Genomic DNA, 26,933 nt, shown 5'->3' on the forward strand with positions numbered 1-26,933 from the left:
CATGCACCTTAACCTCATCAAGAGGGTCACATGGGGAGAGCAAACCCCACAGGACTTAGGTATGAAGATGTCACTGACCCAACAGGCAGCATGACGGAGGCAGAACAAGTGAATAATCGTCATTGAGTGGCACAGAGGATGAGCAACCCGACAAGAGGTAAGCCGACAGAGACTGGGCTACACAGTTTTAAAGGCCAACCTCAGCGCACTGAAGGAAAGTCTGCGAATTACCAATGTGCCCTGCCAGCTAAAGTCGCACTCGACCCAGGTTAAGACAGAAAGCACATGACCCCCAATTCACACTAGGCGGGGGCCACCACATATGAGGAGGACCTTTAAAGGAGCGACTCCTGAACACCCCCAGAGAATGATGACCAAACCACAAATCAGATGAAGAAACAACGATGTTTTGGTCCATCCCGGACCATTATCAAGTTGTGTGCTGCTAGCCCCAGAGAAGATAACTCTTGCAGTGCAAGGGCAGGGCTGGGGGACACACAGGGAAGGTAACCCTGAGTTCCAAGCATTCTACAACCCAGGTTCATGCTGGACTGCAGTGTACAATAAAAGTCACTAAGGTAAAAACCCAAAATACTTAGCTGAAACAGAGGAGCCTGCACGAAAGAGAGATGATCAGGAACCATTACATCAGTGAAGATGTAATGGCTCCTACACCTCAGACCCCTGGAGGTTGCGAGCCCTATCCCCTCTTCCTTCAAATGCGTGGGGAAGGTGCGGGGAATGAGCGCATGCTAGTTTCGAGATGTATGATTGACTGTTTACATAGTTCAGGAGAGTTCATTAGGTTGGTTTCAAGTCTTTGGTCTCTTTTGAACCCAGAAGGTTTGTTTTGATTTGATGACTTTCTGGATGCCTTTCCCGGTGAAGTAGCAAAATATAACCACTCCCTGCACCTCTATAAAGAGGCCAGGTTCTGGCTTTGATACCCAGTACACCTAAGAACTCCATGGCTGATGCAACCTGGTAGATGGAAACCATCTCAGTGTACAGCTTCAGGGATCCACAATGGGCAAACCCTCCCCTCAGAAAAGATGGTTGTCTCCCAGCTACGATGAGTCCAGAATGTCATAATGTATCCGAAATGGTGATGCTGACTTGAACTCAAAATGAAGCAGGGGGTCCATCATAGAAGAGAGGGCCAAATTCTACAGTTGGTACCGCAAAAAGTCCTCATGAGTGACAGAAGAGGAAACTCAGAAAGAGAAACCTCCAGAGGGATGAATCCACTGGACTTAACGACGCACATGGAAATGGACTCTGAGGGGAGCTACAGAAATATCAAACTCATGCCTATCAGGAGGATGAGAAAGCCCATCTACCATAAGCATACAACCCCCTTGTAGAAGGAACAGAAAACCATGAGGAATCAAAAGGTATCCAAGGGCCCAAATCAGGCTCCCACCAGCCCTGGTAGCCTGTCATGAAAGTTCTGGGGTAGAACCAAAGTCTTTGCCCAATGCCCCCCAAAGAGAAGGCACTGAGGAAGCATGCAGTTGTAAAGAGGAAAAGTCTGTAACCTTTACAGGAATAAAGGGCTCGATTGCCTCCAGGCTCGAGAAGGAAGGAGCTACCCACGGAACCAGCCGAGCTACACTCTGAGCTAAATCATGCCTCGACTCTGAAACCTTCAGATGTTTCGGAGCCGGAAGCAGGGAAGGGGAGGAACAGAAGCTGGGTATACCACACCTTCCAGAAATGGAAGAGGAGGCATAGGCAGAGCCAAGGTGGAGATCACTAACCCTCCATTTCTAGGTCCCTAAACACCATATGGGGCAGTTCCAGGGCATCCAGCCAAGCACAAAAAAGCCCCAAATAATGAACCTGGGTAAACCAAGCCCATAAGGTGGCAGCAACCTGATTTGGCTCCATCTCAGAAGTAGAACCAGATGGGATCAGAACCCGTGGGGAACAAACCCTACAGGATTCAGGTTTGTAAAAATGACAGACCCAACAAGCAGCATGAAAAAGGCAGAAAAAATTATTATTTCCATATAGCAAAGGCAACAGACACCCTTCCAATCCACAATTGGTGAGAGCAGGCTAAACAGGCCATTCTTAATGCATAATTGACCTCATCAGAGACTTGAGAGTGAATTACTAGGGCCTGCTGGTAATAAGCCAGACAGATGCTCCCAGGCACTAAGAATGCTTGCCAAATGAATGTAAATAAAAAACAGCCAAACTGGCTAGGGCACTGGAAATGGTGATTGCAGTGTGCTATATAAACTAAGTGAGAGAGCCTCAAGTGCACCCCAACACAACCAACTTGAATGTCCCCCCGCTCCTTCCCCAACCAAGGTGTCAAGTGATCCTTGAAATACCCGAAGATGCTCCCCCCTGGTGACTTCGCTACAAAAAGGGGCAAACTAACAAACACACCTGAGAAGTTACTCTGTCAGTGCAAGAACAGCACTAAGCAAACACCCTGGGAAGTAATAGCTGGACGCATGCACTTTGATGGCCAAAATGCCAAGTCCACACAACACTGGATAGGAAATGATACACAAGTAAATGGGCCCCCCACAGGACAAGTCATATGATAGCCAGCACTTGGCTTAGAAGCATTGGGACTTGCCTGATGAGATAGTGACCATGGAGAACTACTGTGAGGTACTAAACGCTACATCAGCAACAGAACCAAGTGGCAAACTGGCATTGGACCGAACTCTAGGCCGTTCGGTGTTGGCAGTTGATACTAACAGTTTCTTACTAGTTTTGAGTGAATTACAATATTTGGTTTTGGTTTCATCATTTGGAGAGTTGTTTTGGCAGTTTCAAGGCATCGAGTCATGTGAATTTAGCAGTTGTCTGTAATACATCGCTGACCTGTTGGATGCTTTCCTGGTGAAATGGCAAACTGGCACTTGCTCTGAGCACCTCTGTGAAGGGTGTCAAGTTTTGGCTCTGGTCCCCAGTAAGCAAGCGTAACTTCCATGACTAATGTGACTTACAAGTATGGAGCAATCTCAATGAGCTAAGTACAAGAAGGTCAAGCACTGATCCTCACAAGGAAGCAGCACACACCAGTTGACTAACTCCTGGGTACCTATTTACAGGGAGTGAGTGAGTGAGAGAGAGAGAGAGAATGATGCATGTCCTATCTCCCTTACCTTAAGCACCAATGGACGACAGCCAATGCACCCATCTATACTCGTGCTCAGGTCCAGCACATGATTACTACCTGCAAATACAGTACATATAGATGAAATTGTAAATTGTGTATAAATAGGAAGAATGCAAGATTCACAATCACTACAAATAAACACCACTACAGGCAAGTCTCATTTAATAAGGGCTTTATTTGTGGGAGGGCTCCTATTGGCTGCGCCTATGTGCTGGCTGGCAAGTGGTGCATTGCGTTCTCTTCAAAACGTCTCTTCCATCTCTCATGTCACATTGACCTACTTTTAATTCTGTAAAATGGCTCAAGGATCATTTTGGTTGCAATTGACAAGAGGCAGAATACTTATATATTTTGAATTAAGTTGAATTATTCAAATTCAGGGAGATAGTCAAGTTGGCTATTTTCCAATATGGTAGGGTCAGACATCGTCGTGGAATATTTTAGTGCTTGGAGATGCAGGCTAGGGCTATGAGAACTCCAGATGTAGGGAGGTCAGGTGACTGTATGCAATTAGCATGAATTGGCCAATCAAAAGGTGACAAGGTCACGTGATGAGCAAGAAGGACCTGTGTCGTGTCCCATTGCCTAGTAGGATGCCACTGTTGCTAGAGAGATTGTACAGGGAGGATGTGTCAAGGTCTCCAAGAAGGTAGTGGAATTTCTGGGGAGAACCCCCTTGTGGTTCTCTGAAGTTATATACTGAGATAGTATCAACTGGGTCATGTCAGCCATAGAGGCCAGGGACCTGAGGCAGAACCTGGACCCCTCAAAGAGGCACAGGGACCAGTGACTTTATTTTTGCCACCACACTGGGGAATGCATCCAGAAAAACAGCAAGTCAAAATAAACCACTGATAAATTCCAAAGAGACCAAAGCCTTAAAATCAATCAAAAGAAATCTTCCAACTATGTAAACAAATGATCATATTCTCTCGGAACAAGTGCTAGTTCGTTCGATACCCTCCTCCACCCTGACATTTGAGGGGGAGGCAGCTGGCCAGTGTCCAGTGTCCCCAAACTCAGTTCTAGTGCTGATGAAGTGGGTGCCGTGTCACTTCTCTCCTGTACTGGCTCCGAAGTTCTGTTTATTCAACAGGGGGTGTTCTCTTTGTTCCCAGTCTCCTTGGAGCTAGACTAGACGTCTACTGGAGTCTCAGCACTACTCAAGTCCAGGGAGTGTCCAACATTCATGCAAATGGTCTGTCCCAGTTCAGTCCCATTTCCACGGAATGGACCATTAACGCCACCTCTTTCCTTTGTCTCTGTGAAATGTACTGGTGCCCAAATGTGAACTTCCTTGTGTCAGTGTGGAATCAGCACCTTCCTTTAAATGAGACTTCGTTCTGTGATTGTAAGGCACTCACGATGGATGCCTTTTGGCCGGACTGGTCTAGGTAGGGATTTCTATACCTCTTTCCCCCATGCCAGATGTTGCTCTGGATACTGGCAAGGTTGGAGCCCTACTAAAGAAGAGTGATCCATCTGGCTCCATAGTGCATGCTTAACCTTGGCTTCAGGCACTGAAATGCTCATTTTATGAATCAGGGAGTTTTTCTATGGCTCGGCCTCTATCAGGTCAGTGTTTCGATGACACACCTCTCTGTTTTACCTCCTCATTTCTTTACATCTAGACGTTTTAATTCACCTTTATCGCCATCCTCACAGAGAACAGGCGGCTTCCTTGATGGTGTCCCACCTGCATTCTTCTCGGTGGCAGTATGAGGCTTTGTGAGCTCTTTCTGCTACTTCTTTTTTCCTTCATCATTGCTCTTCAGTCTCAGAGTGAAGTGCTCTCCTTTCACAGCTTTTTTTGATCAGCATTGCATACTGAATACTGTCACCTCATATCATGCAGCGCTGACGGAGCTGCTATATCTTGCGTTTGCTGCCAATACTACCTTGGTATTGTTTAACAGGCTGTCTCATACCTTGTTTCACCTGTGCGGCTCAAGATACAAATTAATTATGAGACTTGTCGGAAGGCTGCAAGACTTTCTGGCACGTGTGTGAAGTACTGGACAAACAAGCCCGACAAATACCAGAGCGAGTGCTGATCCCAGGGCGATGATGGTGATGTAAGACCAGAAGAAGAGTATTGTAACATGATTTTGGGTGAATATATTGAAAGAGTATGGTTGGTTTTGATGCATATTTAACATAGTTTGGATACAGCAGTTGGATGTGATGTCAGAAATGGTACAACAGTGTTGTGATAGGCTGAAATGAGGATGCTTGTTACGTGCTGCTGGTGGAGTCAGGTAGCAGTCCATTCTCACAAGCACTCCCAACATCAAGAAACTATTGTACTAAAGTGCCTTATCGTAAACTATCAGAGGACCTATGAACAGAAAATGGGACATTAGTTCAATTTCGTGAGTCACTACCATTTTCTAGTAAGATTGTTTTTGGCCTTAGTTAAAGTATACGTTAAAATGTGACACGCTATTAGGAGGACGGATTGCAGGCAGGACGTAGTATTGAAGGTGGATGGAAGTGGAGAGCTTGAATGAAGCCAAGAGCAAAGAGCTTGAGCGAGACTGGGGTGGAGAGCTCAAAAGAGGGCAAGAGCAAATAGCTCAAAGGAGGGCAAGAGCAAATAGCTCAAACAAGGGCAAGAGCAGAGAGCTCGAATGAGGGCAGGAGTGGCTGTCTGCTAGACCTGTAGTGTCTGGTGTAGGAGTTGAAAATAGACTGGAAATGCTGATTGATTGATTCATGAAGGTTAAGCCACCCAAGAGGTGGCATGGGCTTGAATAGCCCGTAAGTGGTTCTGGAAATGCTGTGTCTAAAGCCATCTTATATCTGTCATCCTGACCTTGTGTTGGACCCAGTTTGCTCCTCACTTGGTAGGCTGATCATTTGGTCTGATGGGAAGGTCACTGGTTACTTTCGGCTATCCAATGTGATTTGTGGAAGCCTTGGGGATTTGTTATAGGTGTCATTAATGGTTAATGAATATGACTGCAAGTGTCATTATCAATTATGAGAATTAATGGGAACCAGTAAGTAGTTACAATAAAGAATCTGGGAAAATGTGGTACAGGTACATTATATGTAATGTGATTGCTAAAGTATTAACAAGAGTAGTAAGACTTGATTAGCTGTACTTAGCCTCCCCCTTCCCCCTCCAGGTATCGGCAGCTTAATTAGAAGTCCTGATTTTGTCAGTTATTAGGTTATACTGTGGGTACTGGGTGTAGAAGTTCCTGTACCCTGCCAACATGAGTTGCAGGCGACCTGGTCCTGTTCCGATGAGCAAAGAGTACAAGAAGTTCGATGTCTGGATAGAGGGATTAATCGAGGAAGGGGAAGGGTCCATTATCTGACCATCCACTCTACTCCACTCTGCTTGGGGGAGGAGAGAGGGGGTGGCATACCTGTGGTTAGTGGTTCCTCCTGGATTAGGACTAGAGTCCCTCTGTTACTAAGACGAGGAACATGTCACTACATAATCTACACCAAATCAAATCAAATCAAATGTTTATTCAGGTAAAAGTACATAATTTGTACATAATTTTTAAAAGTACATAATTTGTAACTCATACAAGATGAGTTACAAATATAATGCTGGATTTCTAGATAAAGCTAGTACATACAATGCCTAAAGTCACTAATACGCACAGCGTTTCGGGCAATTCAATCCATGTCAGGCCCTTGTGAGTTAAACAAATCTACTTGGGACCAAAGGTGAAAACCTGGCCTCCCTCTAGGGAGGTGCAAGGAGCAAGGAACTGTAAATCTCCCTAACCAAGAAAAGTCTACCAAAAAGTTGGGCAAATCAAAACAGACAACAGCAAGGTAAACAAACCATAGAAAATGGGACAACGGGGCCTCAAGACTCGTGGACCATTCAGTGGTGAAGCACTTCTAATGTTAGTTAGTAGGGAACTTTCTGACTGACAGGCCAAAACACTGCATTTTCCAATTAGTCAGTACCTGCCTTCTGATGTGTCAAACACCTCATATATGATCAACTCCTAGAACAGTAGCAACACCAAAAATTATTTAAGATGCCACCAGCCAGTCTGCCATCTTACCCTCATATTCTAACACTTTCTCCCGACTCTGCAAGAACATACTGACATTGCATAATTGATTCTCCTACAGTGTATCAGTATACAGCTCATCATTTTCTTTGCTGCACAAGTTCAAATAATATTAACAGTTACATCCCCCACAACAGAAGGTCCACTGAAAATGGGCATAAAGTACTGTATAATTAATTATAATAGGAAATTTGGTTGGAAGAGGCTGCATATTAAGGAATTGTTGGAGAAAGTTATAGAATAATTTCTTTCATCCATCATTAATACAGCCCATGGATCATTACATCATTTGCAGCTTCAAGGCATACTAGCAGCCCACAATAATGAATGTGCTCAAATTAATGACAATCACATTGGAAATGTTGCCTGAACTTTGTGTCCATCTCTGCTTTTCAGAAATGCCACTGGCCTCGTAACCGAAATGAATGAGAGATGCCACTGGCCCCATAACCAAAGATGCGAGATACCACTGGCCCCGTAACCGAAATGAACGAGAGATGCTACTGGCCCCATAACCAAATGGATGCAAGATGCCATTGGCCCCGTAACCAAATGGATACGAGATGCCACTGGCCCCGTAACCAAATGGATACGAGATGCCACTGGCCCCGTAACCAAATGAACACATTTGAACACATTTATTCTAGACAGGAAGATTGTACACTCAAGAACTTGTGCATTGTCTACTATTGTACCTGGTTGATACCTGGTTGATGGGGTTCTGGGAGTTCTTCTACTCCCCAAGCCCGGCCCGAGGCCAGGCTTGACTTGTGAGAGTTTGGTCCACCAGGCTGTTGCTTGGAGCGGCCCGCAGGCCCACATACCCACCCGGTCACATACCCGGTTGGTCCGGCACTCCTTGGAGGAATAAATCTAGTTTCCTCTTGAAAATGTCCACGGTTGTTCCGGCAATATTTCTTATGCTTGCTGGGAGGACGTTGAACAACCGCGGACCTCTGATGTTTATACAGTGTTCTCTGATTGTGCCTATGGCACCTCTGCTCTTCACTGGTTCTATTCTACATTTTCTTCCATATCGTTTACTCCAGTACGTTGTTATTTTACTGTGTAGATTTGGTACTTGGCCCTCCAGTATCTTCCAGGTGTATATTATTTGATCTCTCTCATCTTTGTAGCGAGTACATTTGGAGGGCTTCGAGACGATCCCAATAATTTAGGTGCTTTATTGCATCTATGCGTGCCGTATATGTTCTCTGTATTCCCTCTATTTCAGCAATCTCTCCTGCTCTGAAGGGGGAAGTGAGTACTGAACAGTACTCAAGACGGGACAACACAAGTGACTTGAAGAGTACAACCATTGTGATGGGATCCCTGGATTTGAAAGTTCTCGTAATCCATCCTATCATTTTTCTGGCTGTCGCAATATTTGCTTGGTTATGCTCCTTAAACATTAGGTCATCAGACATTATTATTCCCAAATCCTTTACATGCTGTTTTCCTACTATGGGTACATTTGATTGTGTTTTGTACTCTGTATTATGTTTAAGGTTCTCATTTTTACCATACCTGAGTACCTGGAATTTATCACTGTTAAACATCATGTTATTTTCTGATGCCCAGTCGAAAACTTTATTAATATCAGCTTGAAGTTTTTCAATGTCCTCAGCCGAGGTAATTTTCATACTGATTTTTGTGTCATCTGCAAAGGATGATACGAAGCTGTGACTTGTATTTTTGTCTATATCTGATATGAGAATAAGGAAAAGCAGCGGTGCAAGGACTGTACCCTGAGGTACAGAGCTTTTCACTGCACTTGGACTAGATTTTATATGGTTGACAGTTACTCGCTGAGTCCTGTTTGACAGAAAACTGAGTATCCAGCGTCCTACTTTACCGGTTATTCCCATTGACTTCATTTTGTGTGCTATCACGCCATGGTCACATTTATCGAAAGCCTTTGCGAAGTCCGTGTATATCACATCAGCATTCTGTTTCTCTTCTAATGCCTCAGTGACTTTGTCGTAGTGCTCAAGTAGCTGTGAGAGGCACGATCTTCCCGCTCGAAATCCATGTTGGCCTGGGTTGTGAAGGTCATTGGTCTCCATGAAATTGGTGACCTGACTCCTAATCACTCTCTCAAATACTTTTATGATGTGCGATGTTAGTGCAACTGGTCTATAATTTTTTGCCAATGCTTTGCTCCCTCCCTTGTGTAGAGGGGCTATGTCTGCTACTTTAAGTGCATCTGGTATCTCCCCCGTGTCCAAGCTCTTCCTCCACACTATACTGAGTGCCTGTGCTACCGGCACTTTGCATTTCTTTATAAATATTGAATTCCATGAGTCTGGACCTGGGGCCGAGTGCATGGGCATGTTTTCAATTTCTTTTTCAAAATTTAGTGCGCTCGTGTTTATATCAGTTATATTTACAGGGGTTTGAATATCCCGCATAAAGAAATTGTCTGGATCTTCCACCTTCATGTTATTTATTGGAGTGCTAAACTTGTCCTCATACTGCTTTTTAGGATTTCACTAATTTCTTTGTCATCGTCTATTGTATATTGCTATGTTGTGTTTTCCTTTGTCCCTTTCTCTATAATTGTCTGCACCTTTGTGTATTTTTATATTTGTATGAGTTTCTATTTCTTTGTACTTTTTTCTGTACTGTACCAAATTTTAAGATATGCAAAAAATTATACAAAACTTTTGTCAATATGAGAGTGGGTCACAGCCTCAGAGCATACGAACTAGTGTAGTTCATCACAGTGAACCTAGATATCAACATGAAAAACAGCTAATAAAGTACTGAACTATAATTGTTGGCATGGGATTGAACACATGCAATTACTGTACAAATGAAGTAGCAATGATTCAAGGACAAAATGATGGTTCTGCAATAAAATAAATATTTAATAAAGAGTATGGCATGTAATTACCTAAGTGTAATTACTTAAGTGAAGTTACAGGACGAGAGCTACGCTCATGGTGTCCTGTCTTCATACATATGATTGCATACACAATGTAATTACCTAAGTAATTACCTAAGTGTAGTTACAGGATGAGAGCTACGCTCGTGGTGTCCCGTCTTCCCAGCACTCTTTGTCATATAACGCTTTGAAACTACTGACGGTCTTGGCCTCCACCACCTTCTCACTTAACTTGTTCCAACCGTCTACCACTCTATTTGCGAAGGTGAATTTTCTTATATTTCTTCGGCATCTGTGTTTAGCTAGTTTATATCTATGACCTCTTGTTCTTGAAGTTCCAGGTCTCAGGAAGTCTTCCCTGTCGATTTTGTCAATTCCTGTTACTATTTTGTATGTAGTGATCATATCACCTCTTTTTCTTCTGTCTTCTAGTTTTGGCATATTTAATGCTTCTAACCTCTCCTCGTAGCTCTTGCCCTTCAGTTCTGGGAGCCACTTAGTAGCATGTCTTTGCACCTTTTCCAGTTTGTTGATGTGCTTCTTAAGATATGGGCACCACACAACAGCTGCATATTCTAGCTTTGGCCTAACAAAAGTCATGAACAATTTCTTTAGTATATCGCCATCCATGTATTTAAATGCAATTCTGAAGTTAGAAAGCATAGCATAGGCTCCTTGCACAATATTCTTTATGTGGTCCTCAGGTGATAGTTTTCTATCTAGAACCACTCCTAGATCTCTTTCTTTATCAGAATTCTTTAAAGATTTCTCACATAATATATAGGTTGTGTGGGGTCTATGTTCTCCTATTCCACATTCCATAACATGACATTTATTAACATTAAATTCCATTTGCCAAGTGGTGCTCCATATACTTATTTTGTCCAGGTCTTTTTGAAGGGCATGACAGTCATTTAAATTTCTTATCCTTCCTATTATCTTAGCATCATCAGCAAACATGTTCATATAATTCTGTATACCAACTGGTAGATCATTTATGTACACAATAAACATCACTGGTGCAAGAACTGAACCCTGTGGTACTCCACTTGTGACATTTCTCCATTCTGATACATTGCCTCTGATTACTGCCCTCATTTTTCTATCAGTCAGAAAATTTTTCATCCATGATAGAAGCTTACCTGTCACCCCTCCAATATTTTCCAGTTTCCAGAACAACCTCTTATGTGGAACTCTGTCGAAAGCCTTTTTTAGGTCCAGATAGATGCAGTCAACCCAACCATCTCTTTCCTGTAATATCTCTGTGGCTCGATCATAGAAACTGAGTAAATTCGATACACAGGATCTTCCAGATCGAAAACCATACTGTCTGTCTGATATTATATCATTTCTCTCTAGGTGTTCTACCCATTTAGTTTTGATTAGTTTTTCCAATACTTTCACTATTACACTTGTCAATGATACAGGTCTATAATTGAGGGGGTCTTCCCTGCTGCCACTTTTGTAGATTGGAACTATGTTAGCCTGTTTCCACCCGTCTGCTACGATTCCTGTACACAGGGATGCCTGAAAGATCAGGTGAAGTGGAATGCTGAGCTCAGATGCACATTCTCTCAGAACCCATGGTGAAATGCCATCTGGGCCAGCTGCTTTGTTCTTACCGAGCTCCTTGAGCATTTTTTCCACTTCGTCTCTAGACACCTCTATGTGTTCTATGTTGTTCTCTGGAATTCTTATTGTATCTGGTTCCCTAAAGATTTCATTTTGTACAAACACACTTTGGAACTTTTCGTTTAGTGTTTCACACATTTCCTTTTCATCTTCCGTGAATCTATTTCCCATTTTCAACCTCTGAATATTATCCTTTACCTGCAATTTGTTGTTTATGAATTTATAGAATAGACCTGGTTCTGTTTTACATTTGTCCGCAATCCCTTTTTCAAAATTTCTTTCTGCCTCTCTCCTCACTGCCGTGTAGTTGTTTCTCGCATCTTTGTATCGCTGGTATGTTTGGGGGTTCGGCCTCTTCCTGTATTGATTCCATTTTTGTGTCTTTCGGTCTCTAGCCCTCTCGCAATTTCTATTGAACCAATCCTGTTTCCTAGTTCTGCATCTCTGTTTTGGTATAAATTTTTTTGTGCCTTTATCATATATTTCACAAAACTTGCCATACATCTCATTCACTTCCTTGCCTAGCATCAAGTCTGTCCAATTATACTCACTAAAAAAATTTCTAAGGTCACCATAATGTCCTCTCCTGAAGTCTGGTTTTTCAACTGCTTCAACCTCCTTATTTTCTTCCAGCTTATAACGCATTGCATACTTTATTCCCAAAAAGACATGGTCACTTTTACCCAAGGGAGGAAGGTACTGAATGTCAAATATCTCTTCCTCCTTCCTGGTAAATATCAAATCTAGCATGGAGGGAACGTCCCCTTCCCTCATCCTCGTAGCTTGTTTAACATGTTGATACAAGAATGTTTCCAGGATGAGGTCTACAAATTTACAGGTCCAAAAATCTTCTGTTTTAGCTTCATATGCTTCCCAGTCTATGGATTTCAAGTTGAAGTCACCGACTATCAACAGTCGTGATCTATCGTTATCCGCTCTCGCTATAATCTCTCTCATTATTGTTATAAGACCTTCACGTTTACTATCTAGCTCCTCCTTTGACCATGTGCTGCTTGGCGGTGGACTATATGCATTTATCATCATTAGTTTATCATCCTCATAGCAGATCTCTAGTGCTATTATGTCAACTTCTTGTGGATTGGCAGTCATTATTTCCTTCACCTTTAGGTGTTCTTTTACCAGCACAGCAACGCCACCGCCTTTCCTAATTTTTCTGTCCCGTCTCCAAATTGAGTAGCCCCTTGGGAATATGACCTCATTTAAAATTACATCTTCAAGTTTTGTCTCCGTGAGTGCAACAATGTCTGGTGTCTGCAGCTGTATTACATCACTTAACTCCAGTATCTTCGATCTCACTCCATCTATGTTGGTGTATGCAATCTTCAGGAACTTGTTCCCCCTCTCCTTATTCTTCACTCCCCTCTCTCTCTATTGATTTTATTGGTTTGCCTTTATGTACCACTTTACTGGTTTGCCTACCCCTATCACTTTGTAGAAAAAAGAATTTATTTCTTCTTCATTCCTGCTCTCATTTAAATGTTTTGCCTCGGCGAGGTTCAGTTTCAGCTTCTCTCTATCTTCTTTTGAAAGATCTCGTCTTAATGACCACCCTTTCCCATCCTCATCCCTTTGCAATTTTCTAGCATTCCTTAGTACTTCTTCCATCTGTTTGGCACCGTTTAGGGTGATCCTCAAAGGTCGATCTTTCCCTTTACGTACCTGCCTATTCTCCTGTAGTCGCACACATTCTCTCTGTTTGTAAGACCTTCCACGAGGCCAACAATTTTATCTACTACTTTAGCTTCTTCTACAGCTCTTTCTGACCTAGATGTTATCGCCTTTTCTTTGCAGCCAAAAATGATCAGGGACTTACTCCGATCAACTGTGTTTTGCACCAACTTCGGGTTAGATGCCAATTCTTTCCTCACTTCCAGCCTAATGTTTGTTTTATCTTGGTTGCTGCAGTGTTTGACTTCCTTTACTGCTTCTTCTATTTTTTCCTTCTCCTTGTATATGTGTATGTGTGTATGCAATCATGCCCAAAAGTTGAAATGAGTGATGACCATCATGGCCAATTACCTACACCTGCATATTAAGTACGATCACTTGATAAGACCTACCATTAATGTATAATGACTTACTGCAAATATATAGCTCTTGAAATAGCACTTTCTCTGTAACTAGCTGACATTGTAACTATAAGGTGTGAAGGATAGATGAAATTGTTTATGTAACAATCTAAGATGAGGACCACCCCTCCCTATTGATCATAATCATTTCTCACACCAATTGCTCCAGCATCAACCATTTAGGCAGAGCACACATCATCCAATTATGCCCATTATGCCCATCCAATTATCCTTCTATCTCCAACACACTATGTTGTGCTCCTAACCACTTACCCATAAAGTATTCAGTATCAGTAGATGATGTGTTGAGAATAAACCCAGCCATAAAGTCTCCACTCATGACCCCATTGCTGGTCAGATGGCGCAAGAGAAGAGTCCATCCACCCTCTGCAAATCTCTCAACTTCATTTGTCGAATTCTCTGCAAGGTCACACCATGCCTGTCATTAAAAAAAAATATGTATTAAGTTGACTCCACCTACAGGTTGAAAGTAAGCTCCCCAACTCTCAGACGATCTATAAAACAGTATCAGCCTAAATTAATGCAAAAATAACACCTGCAGACATATATGCATGTTGTAATGTCAGCATCAGACTAGTCTATGAACCTCCCCTTATACTCTACCTAAGTGTAGTTACAGGATGAGAGCTATACTCGTGGTGTCCCATCTTCCCAGTACCCTTTGTCATATAACTCTTTGAAACTACTGACGGTTTTGGCCTCCACAACCTTCTCACCTAACTTGTTCCGACTGTCTACCACTCTGTTTGCTAAACTGAATTTTTCTTATATTTCTTTGGCAGCTTTGTTTAGTTACTTTCAATCTATGACCTCTTGTTCTTGAAGTTCCAGGTCTCAGGAATTCTTCCCTTTGAATTTTATTAATTCCTGTTACTATTTTGTATGTAGTGATCATATCGCCTCTTTTTCTTCTATCCTCTAGTTTTGGCATATTTAATGTCTCTAACCTCTCCTCGTAGCTCTTGCCCTTCAGTTCCGGGAGCCCTTTAGTTGCAAGTCTTTGCACCTTTTCCAGTTTGTTGATGCGCTAAGATATGGGCACCATACAGCCGCTGCATATTCCAACTTTGGTCTAACAAAAGTCGTGAACAATTTCTTTAGTATTTCACCATCCATGTATTTAAAAACAAATCTGAATTTGGAAAGTGTAGCATAGGCTCCTCGCACAATGTTCTTTACATTGTCCTCAGGAGATCGTTTTCTATCTAGAACCACCCCTAGATCTCTCTATCATGATAATCTAAAGATTTTTCACATACTGTATTAGTAATTTATAAGTTGTGTGTAGCCTATATTTTCCTATTACACATTCATACCATGGTATTTATTCACATTAAATTCCATTTGCCAAGTGGTGTTCTATACACTTATTTTGTCCAGGTCTTCTAGAAGGGAGTGACAATCGTCTGTTTTTTATCTTCTCAAGTATTTTAACATCATCAGCAAACATGTTCATATAATTCTGTATTCCATCTGGTTGATTATTTATGTAGACAGTGAACATTACCGGTGCAAGAACTGAACCCTGTGGTACTACACTCATTTTTCTGTCAGTTAGAAAAATTTTCATCCATGTTAGAAGCCTACCTGTCACTCCTTTAATATGTTCCAGTTTCCAGAACAATTTCTTATGTGGAACTCTGTCGAAAACCGTTTTTAGGTCCAGATAGATGCAGTCAACCCAACCATCTCTTTCCTGTAAAATCTGTGGCTCGATCATAGAAACTGAGTAAATTCATTACATAGGATCTTCCAGATTAAAAATCATACTGTCTGTTTGTCTGTTATTATATAATTTTTCTCCAGGTGGTTCTACCCATTTAGTTTAAATTATTTTTTCCAATATTTTGACTTGTCAATGATACAGGTCCATAATTGAGGGGGGTGGGGGTCTTCCCTGCTGGCAATTTTGTAGATTGGAACTATGTTAGCCTTTTTCCACACATCTGCTAGGGCTCCTGCACACAGGGATGTCTGAAAAAACTGTTGAAGTGAAATTCTGAGCTTAGGTGCACATTCTCTCAGAACCCATGGTGAAACTCCATCTGTTATAGGTTCATATGCCTCCCAGTCTATGGATTTCAAGTTGAAGTCGCCAACTACCAATAGTCATGATCTATCTTTATCCACTCTCACTATAATCTTTCATAATTGTTATAAGGCCCTCTTGTTTATTGTCCAGCTCCTCCATTGTATTCACCTAGTTGTGCTTGCGGGGGTTGAGCATGCTGTCCGCTCAGCCACCGGCCCCCCTAGAAAATTTGTCCATGTGTTGCATGGTGGTAGACTGTATGCATGTATGATTATTAGTTTATCATACTGATTGCAAATCTCCAGAGCTATTATGTCAACTTCTCATAAATTGACAATGACTGTGGAAGACAACAGAGGCATGCTCATGAGCTGCCTTGTATGAGCTAAAAGACCGTGTGCAGCATTTTTTATATTTTTATTAGGATTTTGTAGCCCTAAAAATAAAAGTTAAGACCTCGTTAATCAACTTTTTAGCCTGATTTCATTTTTTAATGTCTGCTTTGGCAGTTATATACACTCCAATAGCAAATATAAAAAACCAGCGTTGAATGTAATGAAACGCCATTTTCTGGGTGAGTCCCGGAGGCTCCCCGGAGCTATCCCAGGCTGATATGCTAATGTCAGACTTTGGCATCAGTCATGTGTATGGAGTTCTTAGGCCTACCGGGGACCACGGCCAGAACCGGGCCCCCTCAGAGAGGCAAGGGGAGCAATGGCCTATAGAAGCCCCCGTGTAGTTGGAAGCATTCTATGTCTGCCATCGACCGGAACAGGCACCCAGAAAGGTAAGCGCCCCAAAACAAACCCCTATTCTGGTTAAAATTGCTACCAAAAACCGAACTAGTGGATAGAAACTCCCCAACCGAAACACAGCAAACTAGTGTGGACGTCACACACTGGCCGCGCCGCTGTCTGCGCAGCTCCCCCCCTCCCCGGGAGGGGAAGGGGGGAGCCCAGGACCCCCCACGCCGGCTACCCACACCTCTAGTTCTTGAGGCTGGATGTCAAAAACGCGCAAAAACCGCGACCGGAGGGAGGGAGGGATGCCGGGGAGCCTCCGGGACTCACCCAGAAAATGGCGTTTCATTACATTCAACGCTGCGTTTTTCTGGGGGGAGCCCAGCGGCTCCCCGGAGCTAACTACCCACAGACAGAAAAAGAGGGACTTACCCGGGAGGCGGTCGTCGCTCACTCCTTAACTCGAAGCCGAGACAACTGGCTGCAACCGCCGACCCAAAGCAACACAGGCCGACGAGGCCCAGGGACATTCACAAGGTAACGAGCAGCCAGGACCCTGTTCGACCCGCCAAAATCACCGCGCCCGAATATCAGACCAAGACATATTCCCAAAGACGGCAGCAAGAGCGCGAACTTACGAACGTCATGGGCACGGGGATAGACCGCAGGCTGGCAGGACCTAATAACCCTGCGGACGACCTGAGAGACCCAAACCCACGAACAGGAAGAAGGGAAACCGAGATCAACCCACAGCGCGTCCCCGGACACAGAAGCTGTGGCGCGCAAATAACGGCGAAGCGCCGCAACCGGACACAAAACATGATGCACCCCTGGCCTGACCAACCAAGCATCAACCACCCATGGACCCCTCCGGAACGCAGCAGTCTCATTCTTCGCCAGAAAAGAAGGAGACGGCTGCAAACGAACAAAACAATCACCACGACCAAAAGAGCAGAAACCCCTGCGCCGGAGGAGAGCATGAAGCTCCCCTACCCGACCCCCAGAGGCCAAAGCCAACAAGAAAAGTGCCTTGGAAAAACAATCCTGGACCGAAGGGGGCCACAACGAAACGAGGAGTTGAAAGGAAAGCGAGCACTCTGTCCAAAGACCAGGACGGCTCAGGCGACGCATGAGCAGGCCGGAGGTGAAACAATGCACGAGACAGCTTGCGAAACGGCGCAGACGTTACATCGATACCGAAAGCAAGCTGAAGCGGCTCCGCCAGCGCCGCACGATACGAAGCGACAGTGTTTGGCATAAGATGACGGTCCTGAAACAACCACGAGAGGAAGGACAATACCACCCGAACAGACAAGGAGCTAACACGACGAAGACGCAAAAAGAAATGGAAGGACCGCCAGGAAACTTCATACTGCCGCCGAGAAGAAGCCCTCAGGTGGGACACCAACAAGAAGGCCACCTGATCACCATAGAGATGATGATAGACTCGAGTCAAAAAAACCATACGCGAAGACTCGAGGAGAAGATCGAACCAGCCACGTGACGTACCGGCCCGATCTGCTGAAAGAGGCAGAGCCGCGGGAAAACCCTCGGGTTCGGACACCGAGCAACCAGCGCCTGAAACCAAGGCTGGGCCGGCCACCAAGGGGCCAGAAGGACAACTCTCCCCTGGTAAGTCTCTAAGCGAGTCAGGACCTGGAGCAACAGCCGAACCGGGGGAAAGAGGTACAGGAACCCCCACCTCGACCAGTCTAGCCGAAAGGCATCGACCCCGACGGCCTCGCGATCGGGGAAGGGCGCTGCATAAACGGGAAGACGCCGCGACCACGCCGACGCGAAGAGGTCCACTTCGGGGCACCCGAACGTCTGGCAAAGCCAACGGAAGGACTCGTCGTTGACCGTCCACTCCGTGGAGAGGGGAACGAAGCGAGACAGGGCATCGGCCAAGACATTGGACACGCCCCGTACGTGAACCGCCAGGAGAGCCAAACCCCGAGAACTCAGCAGACGAGTCATCCGAAGCGACCAACCCCAAAGAGACAAGGACCGCATCGAACCCCCGCGGTTCAGGCAATGAACCACCGGAGAGCAGTCCGAATGGAGCCGAATCGCCGATCCGCGGGCCACCCGAATCCTCCCCAGAGCAAACCACACTGCCGCGAACTCCCGCACCGTGCTGTGAGCTCGACGGAAGGACGGATCCCAACGCCCCTGGCCGGCCTGGTGAGCACTGGTCACAAAACCCCAGCCGAGAGACGACGCATCCGTGTACACATCGAGCGAGGGCTCGGGTAGGCGCCAAGGCACTGAACCCCCGAAAAACCCGAAGAGGAAGCCGGTGATGCAGCAACCGACGCAAGGCCCCCGGGGGTCGAACTCTGCGATCGCGAGAGAGGCGGAAGGGGGAACCCGAAGGAACCAGAACAGCCGTCGAAGCCAAACCCGACCTGGCGGGGTAGACCACCATTGCGAAGTTCAGGCTCCCGCACAGCCCCTCGAGCAACCGCCGGTGACCCGAGGGCCCTCCAGAAACAGACGAAGGCGGGACCGCAGCCGCAGGAGAGACTCCGGAGGGCGAGACAAGGAGGCGGTTCGAGAGTCCCAAATGAGACCCAGCCAAGTCCGAACCTGAGAGGGAACCAGATGGGACTTCCTCCAGTTCACCAAGAACACGAACCCAGCGAGCTGGGAAAGAACCAAATCCCTGGCTAGCAAGCAAGCCGACTGGCTGGGAGCCCAAAACCAGCCAGTCGTCGAGGTAGGCCAACACCCGAACACCTAGGAGACGCAAACGAGCCACCACAACCCGTGTAAGGCGCGTGAACACGCGAGGTGCCAGGTTCAACCGAACGGGAGACAACGAAAGCGGTAACTCAGACGCCCCACAACAAACCCGAGCCAGTCCCTGAACCGCGGAAGAATCGGGACATGCCAATAAGCGTCCCGGAGGTCCAGGGACACCATCCAAGCACCCGGCTTCCAAGAGGAGCCGAACCTGAGACAGCGTAGTCATCCGAAAGGAGGGGCAATGAACCCAGGGGTTCAGACGGGACAAGTCCAGAATGAACCGCAGGTCCGCGCAGTCCCGTTTCGGAACCGGAAACAGACGGGAAACCCATCTGAGGGACGACGTCGTTTCGACGCCGCCCAAGCGAACCCACTTCAAGTTGACTCGACAGAGCGCAGGGGAAGAAACCTGACCTGCCAGCCCCGACCCCCCAAAGGGGGAGGGGCCACCCAACGCCACCGCAGGCCGCGAGACACGACCCGAAAGGCCCACGAATCGTGGGACCAGGCGCGGGCGAACAGCGCAAGCCGCCCCCCCATCGCCCCATCAAAGGGGCAAACCGCGAAAGGGCCGGCGACTCATACGAGACCCAGAACCCCGCACAGCGCGAACACCGTGCCGACCAGACGAGAGAGGGTCCGCAGGAGGAGCCAACCCCAAACCTGACACCAGAGGCCTACCACGACGAGAGGAACCCCGAGCCCTGGCACGACCTTTCCGGGAAGACCCACCCCGGGACCCCCGGAAAACCAACAAGTCCGACATCGGACGACAAGCCGCCGACGCAGCCTGAATAAACTGCGCCACGGCCGACTCCCCAAACAGGAGAGGACAAAAAGGTGAAGAACGCCTAAGAGCCAGAGCCCAAGCAGATTCCACAGAGAAACCAAGCACCGCCTGCCGACACGCGAGACGGGAAGCATAAAACAGGGAAACCGCATCCCGCAAAATCGGCGTGAACAGCTTCAACAAGGCAGCCGACGAACGCGCAGCCGAGGACAAGGTGCCGGACCCCGGGACGGACCCAAGCGTCCCCACATCCTCCATGAGCCAATCCGAAGACAGCTCCAGGAGGGAAAAGAACCGCAAGGCCGAACACAAAAGGCCCCGGGCGCGCAAGTCCTCCGCAACGAGCGCCGCCGAAAGGGAGGGAACCTGCACATGGAGCTGAATAACGCCCACATCGCGGGGAAGGGCAGGAGCAAACAAGCACTCATTCAGGTACTCAAGTTCGCCCCCCAGGAAAACCTGAAGCACCGTGGAAGCTTCCCGCCACTCCAGCGTGCAGGAACGACAGAAGGAATGCCAGGAATCCAGACCAAACAAGGGGCAGTCTCCTAGCCAGGACGACTCCGGAACCTCGTAACGGAGCCAGAAAGGGAACGAAGTCCCAAACCTGAACGTGGACGGATCCATTTCCGAGGCATAATCCGGGTCACGCAGGAGGTAAGCTGCAAAGGCCGCTCGCACCACACCAGGTTGGATGCGATAAGCCGAAAACCTCCGGAAGGACGGAACCGACGTACCCGGGGGAACACGGAACCGAACCCGGGGAGGGGCCGACACCAAATCCAACTCGTACGCAGAGGGGGGAAAAGAAAACCCCACTCCTTGTAACAATAAGCCCCGCTCAGTGGGAAGAAAAACCCAGGCGGGGTCCAGCGGGGCCCACGGCCCCCAAGTCAGCCCCTCCCCAGCCTCGAGGTCCGTCACCACAGGACCCGAGGCCGAGTCCTCTCCCCAAGCCCCGACCCCACAAGACAAGGACAGAGCAGCCGGAAAAGCTGGAGGAAGGGGGGCCCACTGGTCAGACCCTGAAGCTTCGGCCGGGAGACAAGACTCGAATGCCTCTGCCGCCCCCTCCGGAAGGGGCAACCCCCGAAGCTGCCCGAGTCTCGAGATCAAGTAACCACTGCTCCGACCCCGAAACCCTCAGACGCTTCGGGGCCGGAAGCAGGGGCGGGGGACCAGAACGAACAGAAGGGGAAGGACGAGGAGGTGCGGACTGAACCAGGATCGAAGCGACCCCCACCCCCAAGTCCGGGTCTCAAAAAGCAAAGCGGGGCAGCCCCGGGGCATCCGGGGAAGCAACCAACCGAGCGCGTTACAACAGACGAAACCTAGACTGCAACGCACGCGCCGCCTGTACCCAAATAGAATCATCAGAGGATTGGGTAAATTGAGTCACAAGCAAGCAGCAACACTCACAGGACTCAGGGTCGAAAGTATCACCGACCCAACAGGCAGCGTGGCAGAGGCAAAAACAATGAGGGTCACCCTGAGACAAGGGGACCGAGCAACCCTCAAACTCGCACACCGCGAGTGGGGACTCCGGGGTCACATCCATCGGACCCACGCGCCCCCTAGGGGATTCCCAGGGTCCTGAGCGTTTACTTTAAGAGGACTCGCGCTCAGGTAGTCCCAGGCAGGGTGCTGCAAACCGGCACCCAAAACTACCAAGCAAACGTCTAAAGCTGAACCCCAGGGACGTGTACACTCACGGGGTCCTAGCAGGGGGCGCCACCGAGGAGAACAGTGGAAGGGCAAAAACAAACTGAATAAAATGACAGAACCCCCCACCAGGCAAAAACAAAAAGAAAAACAAAACCCCGCAAGAGGACAGCGAACCCCAAGGAACAGAGCCGGCCGCGATGTCGGGAAATACAAGCTGAGCAGCACCCTGCGCCCCTACCAGTGCAAACTGCCTCTTACCTGCCGGTAACAAGGGAGAACAGAACACCCAAGAGCCCAACAGGCGGCCGAAAAACCGAAAGGTAAAACGGACCAGCAGAGGCAGACCCCGAGGAGCCTGTGGAAGGTGGCCCCAAGCCCCAAGGGCAGTACTTACAGGGCACCTAGGGAAGGCAGCCCTAGGCGCATGCAGCCCGAGTACTGAAGATAACTCCTGGCTCTCGCACCCACAAAACCAACACCACACGCAAAGCACAGTGCAGTAGGAACACCGGAGCCAGAGCACACGACCATCGCCTATAGCATCAGCCTCAAGAACTGAGGTGTGGGTAGCCAGTGCGGGGGGTCTGGGGCTCCCCCTTCCCCCTCCCGGGGAGGGGGGAGCTGCGCAGACAGCGGCGCGGCGGTGTGACGTCACACTAGTTTGCTTGTTTTCGGTTGGGGAGTTCTATCCACTAGTTCGGTTTTTGGTAGCAATTTTAACCAGAATAGGGGTTTGTTTTGAGGCGCTTACCTTTCTGGGTGCCTGTTCCGGTCGATGGCAGACATAGAATGCTTCCAACTACACGGGGGCTTCTATAGGCCATTGCTCCCCTTGCCTCTCTGAGGGGGCCCGGTTCTGGCCGTGGTCCCCGGTAGGCCTAAGAACTCCATACACATGACTGATGCCAAAGTCTGACATTAGCATATCAGCCTGGGATAGCTCCGGGGAGCCGACGGGGCTCCCCCCAGAAAAGACGAGACTTTGAAGAACATATTTGTGAATATTGTGGTGCACTGGATAACATGCACATCAATTGGTCACTCTGTTAAACACCATTGTGCCTGGCTAGTAACTTGCTAAGTTATTAATGTTGTTGATTTTGTGACTTAACTGGATGGGTGACCACCTTGCCAGCGAGGCACAGTCATGTCGTACACGGGCATTTCGACAAAGTTCATTTTCTAATATTGTAGTTGGTAGGATTGAGTAGGTTATAAAATTTGTTGGCAAACCATCTTGGGTATAAAGAAACCAGTATCCTAGTCAGTTTCCTGACCTCCCCCCCCCCCACCCTGACACTAGGAATCTATCTGTAAACATTACAGATAATATATGATCATTAGCAAAAATATATTGAAAACAATTCTGCATTTTTTACAATATCTTTTACCACTGCACTGCGCAAAGTACCTTATGGCGCTCTGAGGGTTGTGTGATTTTTTTTTAATTAGGCTATATTTTAAGATTTTTTAATGTTTTCATCGCTCTTTGTGATTTGAAATAAAAACAATTGAGTTTGCAAACATTTTGACATTAACATTAGCTGAACATTTATAAAAACAACAAAAAATGTCCTTAACAGCAGCACCATGAAATTTTTGCCAAAACAGGTGCGCAGTGCAGGGGTTAAACATGCAACAGTATAGAAACCAAGTTAAGGGAAGTTAGATAAGGAGAAAAATAGAATGAGCACATTTCCTTTTATCTGATACGTTTGTTCACGAAGCAATAAACAGGTATCCAGGAGTTGGACAACTGTTGTGAGTCACATCCTGGAAACCTCAATAAGTTTAGGCATCCAGTCCCTGATACAGAGAATTAAATATATTATTGTTACTGGGTTATGAGCAGCTATAGCAGTCAGGTATTAACTTGAAGCATGGCAACTATACATAGCCAGAAATTTTTTGGTCTTTGGTGGATAAACACATTTACACAGATGCTTGGTGACCTTGGTTGGAACAAGTTAGGTGAGAAGGTGGCGGCGGCCAAGACCGTCAGAAGTTTCAAAGCGTTATATGACAAAGAGTGCTGGGAAGACGAGACACCACGAGCGTAGCTCTCATCCTGTAACTACACTTAGGTAATTACCTTGGCAACCACTAGTGTCCCATAAGGAGACAAGTGCCGGACCCCCAACACAAAGAACCAACTGGAAGCCTATTAATATCCAGTGACCACAAACAACAAAACTTAAGCCTAATGGGAAAATCACAAAAGCTCCAATGAAACTCTAAACCTATTTGGATAAAATGTTGCAATGTGTTCCAGTAACTCCAGCAGAACAGCAGCCAGATGCCTACCATACCTCGAAGGCACACCAGTAGTTCACAAAGACCTGCAAATTCCTGGCACCTTTCAGCAAAGCCAGTGCCAGACACCATGCCCTTGCCCAATGTGCCAGTCAGAAAATGGTAACAAACAAAAATTTATCAACTTTCCTCTGACTTCAAGCAATAAGTGTGTCAAGCATCAAATAAGGTGTGCATTTAAGAGGAATGGCAGTATCAAAACCCTGGCAGTCCCCAGGCAGTGCGGTTGTCATGACATTGTCATTACTGTTGATTTGTGAGCACCAATGGCAGAGGTGCAAAATGTGCCCCCAGAGTACACTTGAAGGGTAAATCGCTTACGGGCTATTCATGCACGTACCACCTCTTGGGGGCTTAATCTTCATCAACCAATCAATCGGCAAATTGCAAAGCCATACTGCTAAGTGAATGTCGCCTGTCATCGGAAACAAAAGCACTGTGTGGCGAATAAGCACACTCATAGGCAGATGATTGGGGAGCCCCAGGAGTCCCTTAGGTGGCCAGGCACTGGTCCCACACATCCCACAAAGAACAATGGGTAGTCAAGATAAAAACACAGCCCCTCCTAAACTCATATGCAAATGGGTAAAAACACAACTCCAGCCTGGAGTCCATACCTAGTTAAACACATGACAAAGTTAGAGAAGATTCAGAGGTATGCCACCAGACTAGTCCCAGAACTGAGGGGTATGAGCTATGAGGAAAGGATAAGGGAGCTGAACCTCACATACAATACAATACAATACAATTTTATTTAGGTAAGGTACATACATACAATAAATATTTACAAGGATTGTTTAACTTATAGGTATAGCTAGTACATACAATGCCTAAAGCCACTATTACGCAAAGCGTTTCGGGCATGCAAAGCGTTTCGTTTTACATCACTGGAAAAGAGAAGAGTAAGGGGAGATATGATAACCACCTACAAAATTTTCAGGGGAATTGACAGGGTGGACAAAGAAAAATTCTTTAGCACGGGTGGAACACGAACAAGGGGACACAGGTAGAAACTGAGTACCCAAATAAGCCACAAAGACATGAGAAAGAATTTTTTCAGTGTCAGACTAATTAATAGATGGAATGCATTAGGCAGTGATGTGGTGGAGGCTGACTCCATACACAGTTTACAATGTAGAGCTGATAGAGCCCAGTAGGCTCAGGAATCTGTACACCAGATATATAGTTATATGACAAAGAGTGCTGTTATATGACAAAGAGTGCTGGGAAGAAGGGACACCACGAGCGTAGCTCTCATCCTGTAACTACACTTAGGTAATTACACTTAGGTAATTATTACCAGTTGCTTGACTGTTGAGAGGCGGGACCAAAGACCCAAAGCTCAACCCCTGCAAGCACAACTAGGCGAGTACAAAAAAATCTTAATGCCCTCCAGCAGAGCAGAAGCCAGCCCCCACACCACGTCCTGAGGGCACACCAGGAACCCACCAAGGCCAGCCATTCCTCGGCACCTCTCGGCCAAGCCAGCTCAGAACCCGTCTCCTCGCCCAAAGAATCACACAGAAAACGATTAAAATCTATAAAATTTCCCTCTGACCCCAGGCGGTAAGTGCGCCTTGCGTCGTAATAATCAGGACCGTTGAATTGGAATGCCTAACGGCACTATCTAGACCCAACGGGTAAAATCCCGTAAAATCATCCAGCAGCCCCCAGACGAGCAGGTTTCAAGACGTCCGCTCGTCGACAGGGTCGGGCTAAAGTTATTGTTGTGGTCGCTTCCTATGGCAGTTTTAAATAATCACAGAAAACGGATTTTTTTTTTTTAAACTATTCACATGGTTTGTTTTATCATAAAATTATTGTTATTGTTTACTTAATCATTAAATTGCGATTATTATTGCACAAATACATATTTGAGCATCTTAAGGGGTAGCACATAAGTCATGTAAAGTTTCCACTAAAAATTCAGGTAAAATTGTAAAATCAGCATTAAATTTAATAATAATAATAATAATAATAATAATAATAATAATAATAATAATAATAATAATAATAATAATAATAATTTATTTGCAAGAAGGTACAATGGGTTGGTGAGATTACATAATTCAATTTCTTTCTTTATTATGCACACCATACCCATCCCGTGGACGGTGGTGTAATTACCTAAGTGTAGTTACAGGATGAGAGCTACGCTCGTGGTGTCCCGTCTTCCCAGCACTCTTTGTCATATAACGCTTTGAAACTACTGACGGTCTTGGCCTCCACCACCTTCTCACCTAACTTGTTCCAACCGTCTATACCACTCTGTTTGCGAAAGTGAATTTTCTTATATTTCTTCGGCATCTGTGTTTAGCTAGTTTAAATCTATGACCTCTCGTTCTTAAAGTTCCAGGTCTCAGGAAATCTTCCCTATCGATTTTATCAATTCCTGTTACTATTTTGTATGTAGTGATCATATCACCTCTTTTTCTTCTGTCTTCTAGTTTTGGCATATTTAATGCCTCTAACCTCTCCTCGTAGCTCTTGCCCTTCAGTTCTGGGAGTTACTTAGTAGCATGTCTTTGCACCTTTTCCAGTTTGATGTGTTTCTAAAGATATGGGCACCACACAACCGCTGCATATTCTAGCTTTGGCCTAACAAAAGTCGTGAACAATTTCTTTAGTATATCGCCATCCATGTATTTAAAAGCAATTCTGAAGTTAGAAAGCGTGGCATAGGCTCCTCGCACAATATTCTTTATGTGGTCCTCAGGTGATAGTTTTCTATCTAGAACCACCCCCTAGATCTCTTTCTTTATCAGAATTCTTTAAAGATTTCTCACATAATATATAGGTTGTGTGGGGTCTATGTTCTCCTATT

General features: G+C 46.2%; 1 protein-coding gene across 1 annotated transcript in view; it reads right to left on the reverse strand.

Moving 5' to 3' along the window:
- The window catches only part of LOC123749571 (sushi, von Willebrand factor type A, EGF and pentraxin domain-containing protein 1), a 177,956-nt gene that overhangs the window by 91,766 nt on the left and 59,257 nt on the right, over positions 1-26,933 (reverse strand). The window contains exons 5-6 of the mRNA XM_069303377.1: positions 14,074-14,239; positions 3,132-3,202 (exon numbers count right to left, since the gene is read on the reverse strand). Coding sequence (XP_069159478.1) covers positions 3,132-3,202; positions 14,074-14,239 — 237 coding nt within the window. The remainder of the gene's footprint in view (positions 1-3,131; positions 3,203-14,073; positions 14,240-26,933) is intronic.

Source organism: Procambarus clarkii, chromosome 50 (assembly GCF_040958095.1).
Source record: "Procambarus clarkii isolate CNS0578487 chromosome 50, FALCON_Pclarkii_2.0, whole genome shotgun sequence".
NCBI lineage: Eukaryota > Metazoa > Arthropoda > Malacostraca > Decapoda > Cambaridae > Procambarus > Procambarus clarkii.